The sequence below is a fragment of the Ambystoma mexicanum genome, chromosome 3p (assembly GCF_040938575.1).
Source record: "Ambystoma mexicanum isolate Mex_15411 chromosome 3p, UKY_AmexF1_1, whole genome shotgun sequence".
Classification (NCBI taxonomy): domain Eukaryota; kingdom Metazoa; phylum Chordata; class Amphibia; order Caudata; family Ambystomatidae; genus Ambystoma; species Ambystoma mexicanum.
The window spans coordinates 1,043,926,298-1,043,939,469 of NC_090925.1; the positions used below are offsets into that span (position 1 = coordinate 1,043,926,298).

At 44.9% G+C, this 13,172-nt stretch overlaps 1 protein-coding gene across 1 annotated transcript in view; it reads right to left on the bottom strand.

Moving 5' to 3' along the window:
* Nucleotides 1-331: 331 nt before the first annotated feature.
* Nucleotides 332-13,172, bottom strand: part of LOC138580025 (uncharacterized) — a 54,497-nt gene continuing 41,656 nt past the window's right edge. The window contains exons 7-9 of the mRNA XM_069650255.1: nt 12,746-12,821; nt 10,058-10,118; nt 332-672 (exon numbers count right to left, since the gene is read on the bottom strand). Coding sequence (XP_069506356.1) covers nt 332-672; nt 10,058-10,118; nt 12,746-12,821 — 478 coding nt within the window. The remainder of the gene's footprint in view (nt 673-10,057; nt 10,119-12,745; nt 12,822-13,172) is intronic.

Here is a 13,172-nt window from a genome sequence, read left to right on the forward strand (position 1 = left end):
AGATGCCGCTTTGTGCATGTGATCCACAAAGATGTGCTCAAGGGTGTGTAAGAGAATGAGCCCGATTTGCTCCAAGTTACAGCTTTGTGAATCGGGCCTGTGGAAGCCAGAGGCATAGACGGGGTGGGGCCTGAGCGGGCAAGGGCCGCCCAAAATCAGCAAATTCCCTCTCAGCAGCGCTGTGGCGGGCATTTACAGATGTTTATGTCACTGCGGTGAGCCCAACTACATCAGCTTCAGGCCCCACGTGTTAGACAATCCTGGCTACGCCCCTGGTCGATGCAGGTGCAAATCTAAGATGTTTGAGGGCTTGATCTTAAATCTTTGTGAATCACATCCAATGTTTAACCCCAGGACAGAGCAGGGGTGACAGCATAAAGCCAAACTGCATACCCTTTGCAGACCCTTTGGGAGAAACACTGGCGTCAATCTGTGACTCAGATGGTGGCAACTTGACACTTTGAGTCACAGCATCTGCATGCAAATAGTCTTCATCGGTAATTTGAGGAAATGTATACTGCCTAGATGTGAGGGGGACAAGTTTAACAACTGACAGAAGTCCCTTAATAAGACGTACATTTAAGTCAATAATTAGGCATCCGTTACGGCCCTTCCTGATGCTCTTCATAATATAATCGTTGGTAGCTTTAGCAGCGTCAGTGGGGAGAATGCCTGTGAGGAATGAAAGGACAGTCAGTAAAGCAAATGAGAACTTTACAGTTCAGCCACCGGTCACAGAGGAACGAACATTCAAAGGATGCAGCCCATTGTGCTTAATTCATTAATTCATCTAGTTCTTCAATAGCAGAGAGCAAACTACATCCCATGTAGACACAGGACAGCAGAGTCCAAGGACTCCCTGACCAGCACGCAGGCCAGCTGGCCACGTTTTATAGTCCCCTTGGGTGTGGGTCTGATTTAAAGAGGTGTGCCCTGTTGCAGGATGGGCGAGCTCCTATGTGGTCCCATGGCCTCAATTACAAAGGGCCTGCTCGGCAGATCAGGAATGGGACACAGGAGGTTGTTCAGGAATTGGATGTTTTTGTGGGACGTATATCATAGGGGTTCATTCCATCAGACAGGTAGAGGTTTGTGTTCAAGGTTATGCATTTGTAGCGAAGCCAAATCCATTCTTTGCATTTGTCATTTACATTTATACTTATTGAGGTTTCCAGAAATGACATGTATAGCAACGAGCACCTTTCAAATATATTGAGGGTATCTGGGAAGGAGTAGGCAGCTGCTGAAGAAGACAGGAAATGGGATAAAGAAAACAGGGACAGGTATAATGTGAAAGGCATAACTAGCATACATAGTAGCAGAGCCGGCCTTATGGGGGGCGGCGGGCCCGGGCGACCGCCTGGTGCGCCATGCCCTCCAGGGCGCCATTAGACCCCCGCCGGGCCAGGTCGGGGGAGTCAAGGCTCCCCGGAGCTGGCGTAGTGAGAAAAGGTGTGGCAGGCGCCGTTTTGTTATTAAATGCACCCGCGGCGGTGGGGCACATTTAATAACAATACGGTGCTGATGATTACTTCCCTGCTCTGACCCGGGAGCCAGGAGGTATTCACTGGAGTAGGACGTTCATGCATGAGCATGCATGAGCGTCCTATTCCAGTGATTAATCCCCTGCTAGGCGCCGGAGCAGGGAGGGACAAAACAAATGAGGCGCTCCTGCCCCCGCCCGCCCAGCCTCTCCCCCTGTCGACCATGGGCATTCAGGGAGGCAGGGGCGCGCCAATTCGCCCTGTGAGATGCTGCCTTTAAGGCTGGCCCTGCTTAGTAGAGCTGAACATAGGTTGGAGTGTTATGGTCGTGTTGGACAGGAAGTAGTTGGGCAAGGTGGGGTGGGGGGTTACCCCTTCACAGGACAAAAGGCAGAATTTTGGCTGTGGCCCTGAAGCGTTCAAGCGATAGATTGGTTTAGAAATCTGGGTGAGCTCATTCTTATGTGGGAGGCTAGTAAGGAGAGAAGGGTCAGAATTGGGAGGCGGTAAGGGAGTGGTGAACACCAAGGTTCAGTTTAGGGCTCATAAGTCAGCGTATGCAGTCAGTAAGGTTGGGGGGTGAGCAAGACTGTGGATGGAATTGTAGTCAAGAAATCAAAGAGAAGGCGATTGTGCACGGTGGTGGTGTGTGGGGGTAAATGGGATATCTTGCAGATAGTGCAAGTAGCCAATTCATGACTTTGGTAAGGGCAGCGGGAGACAGAGGAGTGAGCGCTCCAACAGTAAACCGGTTTACCAGGGCAGTGATTCGCGTTTTGGCTGAGTGGTGAATATTTCTGATTTTGATATGGATTCTCTCAGCTGTGGCAGTGGCGCCAATGAACTGCTGGCGTTTATTTTGCTGTCAAAGCGTACCCCAAGTTTGCACGCCTTGGTGAAGGTGTGAGGATATCCGATGGGAAGGTAATGGGAGAGTGGACTGGCTGTAACTGGGAGCCAGTTGAAGTCGTAAGAGAGACAGGTCTCTTAGCTGGTCCAATAGCACAACGAGTAGAGCGCTCACTTTGACGTCTGTGCAGAGCCTGCTGATGCAGGTTCGAATCCCGGCTGGGCCAAACTCAGCCTTTCGTCCTTCCGCACCATGGGTAATAATAAGCAGCGCTCAGATGCCTGAGGGTTCGTAGCGCTATATAAATACTACATTATTATAACATATTCTTTTGTCTTGCCACATTGGATGTAACTGAGGGTTTCGTGTGTGCGGCATTTTGAAGTGTGTCCCTAGCTACCATTTAATAAATGTTCTCCACAAAACCCTTCCTTACAAATGAGATAGAAATTGCAGCTACGTGGCAAAGGTACAGTCCCAGAACTGTTAGTTGTTTAATGGATGCCAGCCATAGTATTTTGCTGAGACAGCTAAAACCATAGCATTAGTTAAGAAAGTTTTAGTAAACCCCGGTGCCTTAGCGCCCCCTTGGTGGTATCCAAAGTAATAACGGCTGTATTCTAAAGGTTTGTGCAATATCATTTGTACCTGTTTCTTTATTAAAAAGGAAATGTGGTGTGGCTTGTGAGACCACTAAGTGCCTTAAAGACATGTTTTTTCTTTATTTGAAGGCAGGATCGTACTGGGCCATAAAAATGTCTCGGGCACCAATGGAAAAGAGGCCCACAGTTGCAAATGGCAGTTCATTCCTTTTGTGGCACTGTTTGAAAAAAGCACCCAATGGGGAGTATTTCTGATAAAATGTGATTCAAATTGTGCATTTTAAAGAATATTTATTTAGCAACACTGGTCAAAACTACTAACCGCATAGTGAAGTAACTCATCAAACTGGCCCACATGGACCAAAAAAGTGGCCCACTTTGACCCAAAAAGTTGGCGCACGCCAGCATTTTGTGTCTTTGTTTCGGCCATGGGCCTATAGGCCAGTCCGAGCCTGTTTCAAGGTTATCCTTGATTTTATGCCAGCCAACTCAACCCTGAAAGCAGCAGCAGTGAAGGACATTTGACCTGAAGGGTTCGCTCAGGGCTATAAAATGGGCTTTCTGGAAGTATTGCACAGGCTCTGGGAAATTATGCTTAATTAGATGCCATTACATGGGTTCCTATTGGAGGTAAATTGCCCCATTTCACATTTAGTTATATGTGCTGCTACAGTGTCTGTGCGGCTGACTGGAGGAGTTATGGGCGATGTGGTCTCTGCTATATTTGAGTGCTGCACCTGTTCCCATTAATCTGCCCATCGATGCCTTAAAAACAACTCTGCATGCGGAAGTGGCGATTTTCTCATTTGGATGCGCTTACATACGACCTATACCCTGGAGACTGCGAAGCTGATTGGATGCCCCTTGAGCCATGTGATTTCTACTGTTGTTCTTGAGGCTGCATCTGTTTCAATTATTAACTCGCCCAAATTGTGCATTTTGGTGGTTGTTGTGCTAACTTGTGTGATGTACCAAAGTGATTCCGGATTCCTGCTTGAGGACAAAACGGTCAAATCATCCATAATAGTGAATGAAAAAGTCTAACAGGCCTGTCGTGGAATAGCTGGGGTCGCGCACATTTTCTTCACGATGGTGGGTGGAGGGAGTTTGTTTTAGAGCATGTTGTCGGGCACTCTGAAGAGACTGGGCAACAGGATCAGTTCACTTTAACGGCGTGTCACCCATGGCGAAGTAGCACTCAAAGGGAAATTAAGTGGCACTAGGAGGGGCTTGCTGCTGAGCGTAAAGAATGAACATTGCTTGACTAAAACGTAAGGTAAGATAATTTATTTTTTTATTTATTTATTTATTTATTTACATTTATAAAGCGCTCACACAGCCCGCAGGCATCGAGGCGCTGTTACAGGAATTGTTTGTTTTTCTTAGTTGCGAAATTGCGTTTATTTTTTTTTGTCTTAGTTACGTATTTATAACGCGCTTAAACACCCGGAGGTTTCTAAGCGCGGACCCGGGGATCGAACCTGTTGCTGCTTCGTGTCGTCTTGCTTCCAAGACGCGCACGCTGCCGCTGAGCTATCCTCCCCTGAACGTACGCCCCGCACTGCTCTCTCAGCCACCCCCACTTCATATGCCCACTGAACATAAAAATATGAATGCCGCGCGACCTACAGGAGTTGACCAAACCGTGGTCAAAGAAACCACGTAATACTGATACATATATATGATCCATCAGTTGGCACATTGCCAAGCAGGATGCGGGAAATGGGTGAGGAAGAAGTTTGTGACTGGGAATTTTCAAACAGTGATGACCCGATTGTATTACTAGTTGACCTCAATATAGAACACCCAGCTTACTTGGAGGGAATCAGGATAGCAGGATTTTTGGCGACATTTGAGGTTTACCAACTCCTATTCTAACACAGCCTAAAGCTGATTTTTGTGTGAGAAAGTTAGAATCACTAAATTTGGATTTGAAAAATGGCAATTTACATGGGGACATACCCGTAACCTACCTATGAATAACAGGCGGACCTGTTTCCTAGTTGGATTATACTTTTAGATCATGTTAGGTCCATTGAGGACATCCCATGAGAAACTAGTTTTCACTTTCCACGCCAGATCCCTCTGAGCATACTTCTTGCTACATCTAATCCAGTACTGGCCCAAACACCATAGCAAATATGCAAGGGAATCCAACATCTTGGACCAGTGCAAATCTAATGAATAGTTACAACGTTCTCCTTTTCTGTTTAATGACATTCAATTTCGTGAGCTGGGTAGGGTGAACGTAATATTTTTTAATGCTAAACTAGTACACATATATGAAGATTGGATCGCCAAGATATATGTATGACATGTTTGTACAAAGGCTATTAATAGCAGTAATTTCCCAAAATTCATCATCATTAATAAAGATGATCAAGTGCTACGGTGACATAGATCAGGATTAAAGTGAAACATCCATGATATAATTAGGCAGAAGGAAATCTCTATCCAGACAAAACATAAGGATATTAAAAAAAAAAAACAGCGTTATTGAATTGGTGAATGTGCCACAGAAAGAAAGGCAAGAGATGCTTCTGGTGAGTGGCAGTGAGAATGCAAACACATGTTCTCAATCTATACAATGATGCCAGGACAAGCCAAATAGGACTTCCTGCCAATTGTGTGTCTGCTCAGCAAGGGACAGGTGTCAAAAGGAGGTGAGTGAGCATGCCGTTCATATCATACTTCTCTATCTGTGTTCCAAGTTAGCACAAAGGAAATGCAGACATCAATTGCAATGAGCTCACAGAGGTCCCAGTAATTATAGACTAATTACCTCCTTAACACATCATCTAAGATGGCCGCCACGAGCCTGTTAAACAAGCGAACCGTGTGGGGCAAAGGGAATTATCTAGTATTGGTTCATCACCTTATTTAAGATCCCTCAACTACACAATGGATTTTGACTAGTTCGACAGGAATCTTTTGGGGGAAGAAATGATATCATTGTGGTATACAAAATGGACTCTAATAGATGATATTGATGTTGTATAGACAGATTATAAAGAGTCTAGATTAAGGATTGCGTGAAATGTTCATGGACTCTCTGCTGACAATTACCAGCTTCTCACGGTGGCAAACATTGATCTGTCCTCACGCCATTATTGTTTAACCTGTACATTACTGACCTCATGACAGGATTTGAAAAATTGGCACCAATTTCCTCCTATATTAGGGAGTAAACATATACACTGGCTTGACAAAGCCGATGCTGTCATTGCTAGGCCCCACCATGCAATAATCCACATCTATCGGCGCATCATTTGGAGAAAAATAATACAAAAACAACCAAACTATTCTGCCTTTTGGGACAGTCATTGGTTTCAGAATGAGAAATGGTTCTTAAAGGGTAAACTAATCGGAGTGGCGCATGAAAGGAAATATCTGCCAGTAATGTTTGACCATGGATTGGGATGGGACAGGCAGCAGCAGGCAGTCAACACCAAAAGTTTGCAGTGGATGAAAGTGCTCAGTTTTAATTCTAAATTTGGCGGGGTTAGTTTAGTGCCGTCTATTAAAGTCCATAAATCCGAATTGGTTTCGGCAGCCATTTATGTAGTTGAGTTGTGGCCTTCCAGAAGTGTGGCCTGGCTGAAAACCATAGAGGTTAGCTTGTCGAAAAGGGTGTTGGGTCTTCAACACAACACTCGCACCGAATTTGGGATGTCACGGGCATGACTTCAAAGGGTGTACTCTCGTAAAGGAAGAGCATTGATATTGTATATTAAGGTATATACTGCACATGGCACTTCACAGGCGGCGACAATATACAGAGACATTTAGGAAGAAGCAAAATGCGACTCAGTGGGTTTTGGCCACAAGTGTTGGACCTGGCCGAAATCCTGAACATCAGAGCAGGATGAATCAAATGATATGGGTGAGCTTAAAAGGACAGTCGCGAAGTCTGCAGCTCTGTTAGATTATTACATTAATAACCTGAACTTGAAACAATTCAAGTACTCTGGGGGATGTATGTTACAACAGCTGGCTCCATTCACCTGCCAATGTTATATTGAGTTGCGTCCCGTCATCAACATGAGGCGGTTCCTTATAAAATCAAGATTGTATCAGTTAAAATCGCAGGACTTTTGGGGGTTAGAGGGAAAAGCCCTAGGATGTCCAAAGATTGAGGTATAATAACTGTTCTTGCACGCCACAGAAGCGTACCCCATTTATAAGAAAAGTCAGAGTGGGGGAAAAAAGAAGTATTCTGGTTAAGCCTTCTTAAGGAAGAGGAAAACACATTGACTATCATGGCCCAGACCTTCTGGAAATACATAAGTGGTTATAAAGAGTTTAGGGGATTGTGAATAGTTAGAGTATACTATAGTGATAGGGGGTTCCTACCACCGAACTAATACAAATGGAAACACGTTTTTGTGTATTTGGAATGTTGTTTTAATGTATTCAATGATTTGTACAGTTTGTCTTCAACCCTGAAATATGAAATTAAACTATGCAATAGAATGACTGCCTTTTACAATGTATCCCTCATGCCTGTTATGGTCCATGAGAGAGATGAAACACAATGGAAGGTGGCAGTCACTATAGGAAGAGGGGAGTGCATTTTGGTTTTGCTTGGCTCTTAATGACTTCTTTAATACACAAGGGAAGTCGCAATGCTGGAGTTAGTGAGTCTGCCTTTCCCGGTCTTGCTGGTAAACCAATCAGATGACTAATCATGTGGTTTGCACCCAGGTTCCTAATGAGAGATGTATTATTTCCCTGTTGAATTTGAGCTATTAGCCCCTCTGGGTTAAAAATAAATCTGAGGGTAATATAGATGTACCAGTCCCTTTAGGGTAATACATTATGTTGAAGTGGAAAATAAACCTGTGTCTTTACTTCTCAGGGTGTCCACTACACAAGTGTTTCAAGGCGCAACCACGCAGGGAGAGGAAAGAAGACAAACGATCTTACTAGGCCTAGTATCGTTTAGATCGTGCAAGTGCGCAGACAAGAAGTGCAGGGGAAGGGTACGGGGAGAAGTCCACCCAGTGCAACAGAGCCCTGGGTTAAGTGCAAGGAAGGCAGGGCTTCCAAGGGGAGCAAGCCCCGGCAGTGCAAGGAAGGCCAGGTGGCAGTGCAGGAGGGCACAAAGGCAAGTGCTAGGGACTGGACGGGGGGGCAGTCATCCTATATGACCCAGAGGAGCACCAGGCAGCCAGCCAACGTAACTGAGCAGGAGGAAGGGAAGGATAGCAGAGGGAAGGCAGAGAGAAAAGGAGGTGGGGAAATAGTAGCAGGGGAAAGGCAGAGAGAGGGAAGAGGACAAAAGGAAGGTCTTGAGGAACTTCCGGAACCTAAGGAGGTCAGATTCAAGGCCAGAGAGTGGCAGGGAGGTCATTCCAGAGGGAGGCAGCTGCAGAGGAAAGCGATCTACCACCCAGTCTTTGCTTGGAGAAGCGTCTCTCCCGCAGAGAATTGGAAGTAGATGAGCGGAGGGCTCTGAAAGGAAGGTACTTAGGAAGAGAGAGTTGGAGATAGTATGGTCCCTGGCCCCAGAAAGCCTTGTGATGATGAAGAGGGTCTTGAACTTGATCCTTGCAGCCACCGGGAGCCAGTGGAGGGATTTCAGAGCCGGAGAGATGTGGTCCCTGGGCTTGAGGCCAAGGATAAGTCTCACGGTCCTGTTTTGGATGCGTTGCAGAGGGCGCAGGGTAGCGTTAGGTCAATTGAGAAAGAGGCTGTTGCAATAGTCCAGCCTAGAGAGAACCAGGGCTCTGGAGACAGTGAGCTTCTGGGGGAAAGTGAGAAAAGGTAGAATTCCTCTGAGGAGGTGCAGTTGGAAATTGGACTTTTTGGAGTCTGTGATGTGTGAAGAGAAGGAGAGAGCGAAGTCGAAGATGACCCTGAGTTTTTTTTGCCTCACACGAGGGCGAGGGCACAGGGCCAAGGGAGGCCAAGGGAGGCCGGCCAGAGTGAAAGGGGAAAAGCGGGAGCAGTGTTCCCAATGAGAAGGATCTCCGTCTTACAGGCATTAAGGCAGAGATCATTAGAGCTGCACCATGCCTGAATAGCAGAGAGACAGTTGCCCTGTGTATATTTTATTTTGTCCAAGTTTTCAAATCTCTCCATACTTTTAGAAAATGCAAATTGTATAGATGTTCGCTATAGTCTCTTCCTTCTATAGTTGAAAAGTACTGAATGGATTGCATAGGTCATAGTCTTTCCTAGATTCCCTATTATGATTTAACTTAGCATATGCACCAAAGTAAGCCTATTACTCTATCTGTGTCACCGCAGCTAATTCTACTACTAGTCATGTGGCCCACATACGTTCTGTGAATGGTTTGATATCCCTTTATTTTCTTTTTCATTTTCTTAAAAGAGGTTTGTATCATTTTTCCTGAAGAGGTTGTGTGGTCTTTTTTTTTTTTTTTACCAATAAGGGGTTATCGGACTTACAGGGGATTGATCTTACCTGGAGGGATTTAACAATAATTTGCCAATAATGTTATTATTGATATCAGTAAGTAGAAGACTACATCTTTTAGTAATACATGTATACGCAGTTTGCAATTCTATTTTTTAGTTCTCATCATTTTTGGTTGAACATTTTCTAGGATGTCATATAATTCAATCTTTGCAAAGCCGGCATTCTAGGTCTACCCAACCAGAACTATGTGCATGCTTTCATGCTTTTGCTTTCCTTTAAACTGAAGCTTAAAATGGCTTTATTGCCGGATCACATTAGCTGAACTGGCAGCGTAGTCACAAGGGTAGGCCTCATGCATTGCTCACCACAGGCTGGTTTAAAATCCCTTTGTTAGTTAACAAAAAAGGAAGTAAAGGTCCTTTAAAATCGATTTTAACTCACAAAACATTTAGTGACAACTGGTCAGATTTTCTCAGAGGTAAATCTTTGAGACAATTGACGGAGGTAACAGGAGTGCTCAACTTTGACCCTTTTCCGGTACTCTGGATTAACAAACATTTATTATTATTTTTAAATGGTTCCTTTAAAATGTTCGATTCTTTTTTCATCGTGAGAATATACACTTTGTATGAATGGTATTTTAGGATTAGAACCCATCTAAAGAAATTAAACAAACTAAAAAGCTCAGGGTAAAACGTTATGCAGATGACAAACATTAGCTGTTACCGAGACTCACCTCCAACTGTTTTCAATTTCTTATTCAGGACACCCACAGCTCCTGATAGACCTTTGCACAGCTGTAGTATGAAATCACAGGTTAGTCTGGATGCACCTGCATTACGCTCACCATGGTGTCGACTGGAACATATTTACACATTCACACTAGACAAAATCTTGCTACTTTGAGAACCTTCCAAGTCCCTTCAAAAACATTGTGGAGGAACTCAACTTTCTCACTTGGAATGCGGGAAGGTTCCATTACATTGCTTCCGAACACTGCCTTCACTCTCATTTGCTGATTGATTATCAATGTTTCTCTCTGATAAGAAGGCTATAAATCACTCTAACTCAGCCGGTCCCGATCAAAGTCCCCTTCCACCACAGACCTGATGGTGAATGACTCCTTCACTACTCTCAAGCCTGTCCATCCTTCTGATATCATGAACATAGCCAACAAAATGAAAGTGCCGTCTGGCAAACAGCCCCTTGCCCAGCAAAAACAATCAGGAAAAACGTTTCCAATCTCACACCTGCCATCTCCACACTTGTGAATCTCTTATTTGCTTCAGGCCTCTCCCCACCCCCATAACTCTTGAAGGAATCCCACATCACAGCTTTTAAAAAAAAGAAACAATGCAGATCCCACCGTCTTGGCAAAGTATTGTCCTCTCGCCAACCTCCTCTTCTTATGCAAGATTATGGAAAAAGGAGCCCTGCTTCAATTAATGGGTTACACTTAAGCGAACAATTTCCTCCACGACCACTAGATAGGCTTCTGCTCCTCAAGAGGCAGTAAATCCGCAATACTTTTCATGAGGGATAAACTCCTAAAGGCTCTTGACACCATTGTCCCTGCGATCCTCATTCTCCTTGATCTTTTGGTGTAGTTAGATTCAGTAAACCACATTATCATCCTTAATCACCTATGGTAGTCAGTTAGCATTGACCGCTTGGCTCTTAGCCGGATCTCCACATTCCTCACCGAAAGGCCGACCTGAGTTTGAGCGGACCCTGTCTGCTCCGAGGTGGCTCGTCTTAAATGGGGGAGTCCCTTTATGCTCCCTTCTCTCTCCTTGGCTCTTCAAACAACCACCTTAAAACCCCTGGCCCAATTATCTCTTCATTCACCACAGCCTTTTAATAGTATGTGGATGACACGCAAATGCCCTTAAATCGCATCTCCTGCCCCAGACTCTCAATCATCTCAAGTTGTTTAATAGAAGTTTAAGATTGGATGATTGATAACAGTCTTTGTTTAAATCCATCACAAATTGAAATGGTCCACCTATGAGCTTTCTATTCCTCCTACTCTTCAATTTTTCTGACCTCCCTCGATGGGCCCCTCCCTCTAGTTCCCCAGCACTATGAAGGACCTTGTTGTTGTTATTGATGACACCCAAACATTCAATCAACAAATCCACCAGCTCAAAAGAAAATCGTATTTCCATTTCCTTATGCTGAGGTGTACACTCCCTCTTGTAAACATGATACAGAGAGTACATGCGACTGTTGCCATCCTCACGCCTCGTCTTGACTACTGCAATAGCCTCCGCCTGCGCTCGTCTTAGCAGCTAATGCATCCACTGCAATTCATTCTGAACAAGGCAACACATCTACCCATAGGCCTTAGAACATGTTGCTCTACTATGCAGGCCTTGATAATCATGCATTGGCCCCCGGATCTACGTGAACCGACAGTGGCAAATCTACGTGATCCGACAGTGGCTGATTTTGCCGCGGTCGGAACGTTTGCATGAGAAAGGTGCGAACTACCAAAAGTTCGCACATTTCTCATGCAAACACACGTACATACTACTCGGGCTGCGGGGGGTTCCCCCGCATCCCCTGCTCACTATACCACACAGTATATTGAGCGGGGTTTTCCGGGGGACACCCCTGCAGCCCCCTCAGTCTTTTTTTTTTTTGAACTTACCTGCAATGCTACCACCAAAAGTTCGAACTTTTGGTGTTCGAACCTTTGGTGGTAGCATTTTTAGAACTTTTGGTCCTTGCGGACCTTTATTGGCGGTAAAAAGGTACAATCCCTTGGCCCCCTGCACCTGTTGCAAATCGAATTTAAAATGCTTTGAATCGTACACAGGATCTTTTGGGGATCTGGTCCTGTTTACTTAATCGCCAAGGCCCTAAAACATGCTCCTCAAAAATTCCTGGCATACTCCTCTTCTAGACAGTTTAATGATTCTTAGCTTTCAGGAAAAAAAACAGGGGATTCTGCAGGCTTCATCACTTCTCTTCCAGCGAATTGTGGCTTAAGCAACTTAAAAAATGCCTCTTCAAAAAACACTTCCTCGCCTCATAATTGGTTTAAGCTGTTGACTCTCTACACCGCTCCTTCTCTTTGTCCCTTTGCCAGAGGATTATTATATGAAAGTTCTTCTGTCATTTCCTCCAAACTGCACGCTAGCCTTTGCTACTGCACCTATTGGCTACTGCACCTATTGGCTACTGCACCTATTGGCTCCTCTAGTTACTGACACCCTCTGTCATCAATGGTCAGATGTCCTTTGCCCTGCTCCCCTTTACCTGTGCTGATCCTCACACGTCACAAACAAAAAAATAGTGTTTAGCAGTAATGGGGCTTTGAAAACACATGTGTGGGTGGCGTGGGGAGCAACCAGATCCGGGTTTATAAACAAGGCAAGGCAATCACTGTTTATAACGGTATATACTAATAAATACTTACCCCAGGTGTGATCAATTTTGCAAGAGGATCCTTCAAGGCTTTAGTAAGTTGTGACAAGGCCCCAAGGTTATCGAGACTGTATGAAAATAAAGCATGAGTTACGCAATGCCCTGCTGTGCACTCCAAGTTCACGTTGATCTCCTGGAACTCTGTACATTGGGTCAAGGAACACGCCTCTGCATTACAACATTTTGAATGCACATTTTTAAGAAATTCAAAACTTGCACAAATGTTATGTGGACAAGTCCTTCTAGCATCTCAGTCGCCATAAACAGTGTGTGTGACTGGTGCTGCCACAGAATTCAGCCAATTTTGGGAACAAAACCGTGTTCGTGATGTGGGTCTCATATGCCCCAAGCACACACACACTACAGACATGCATATTCACCTGTATGCACACGTGTATGCAGACATATCTACATGCATC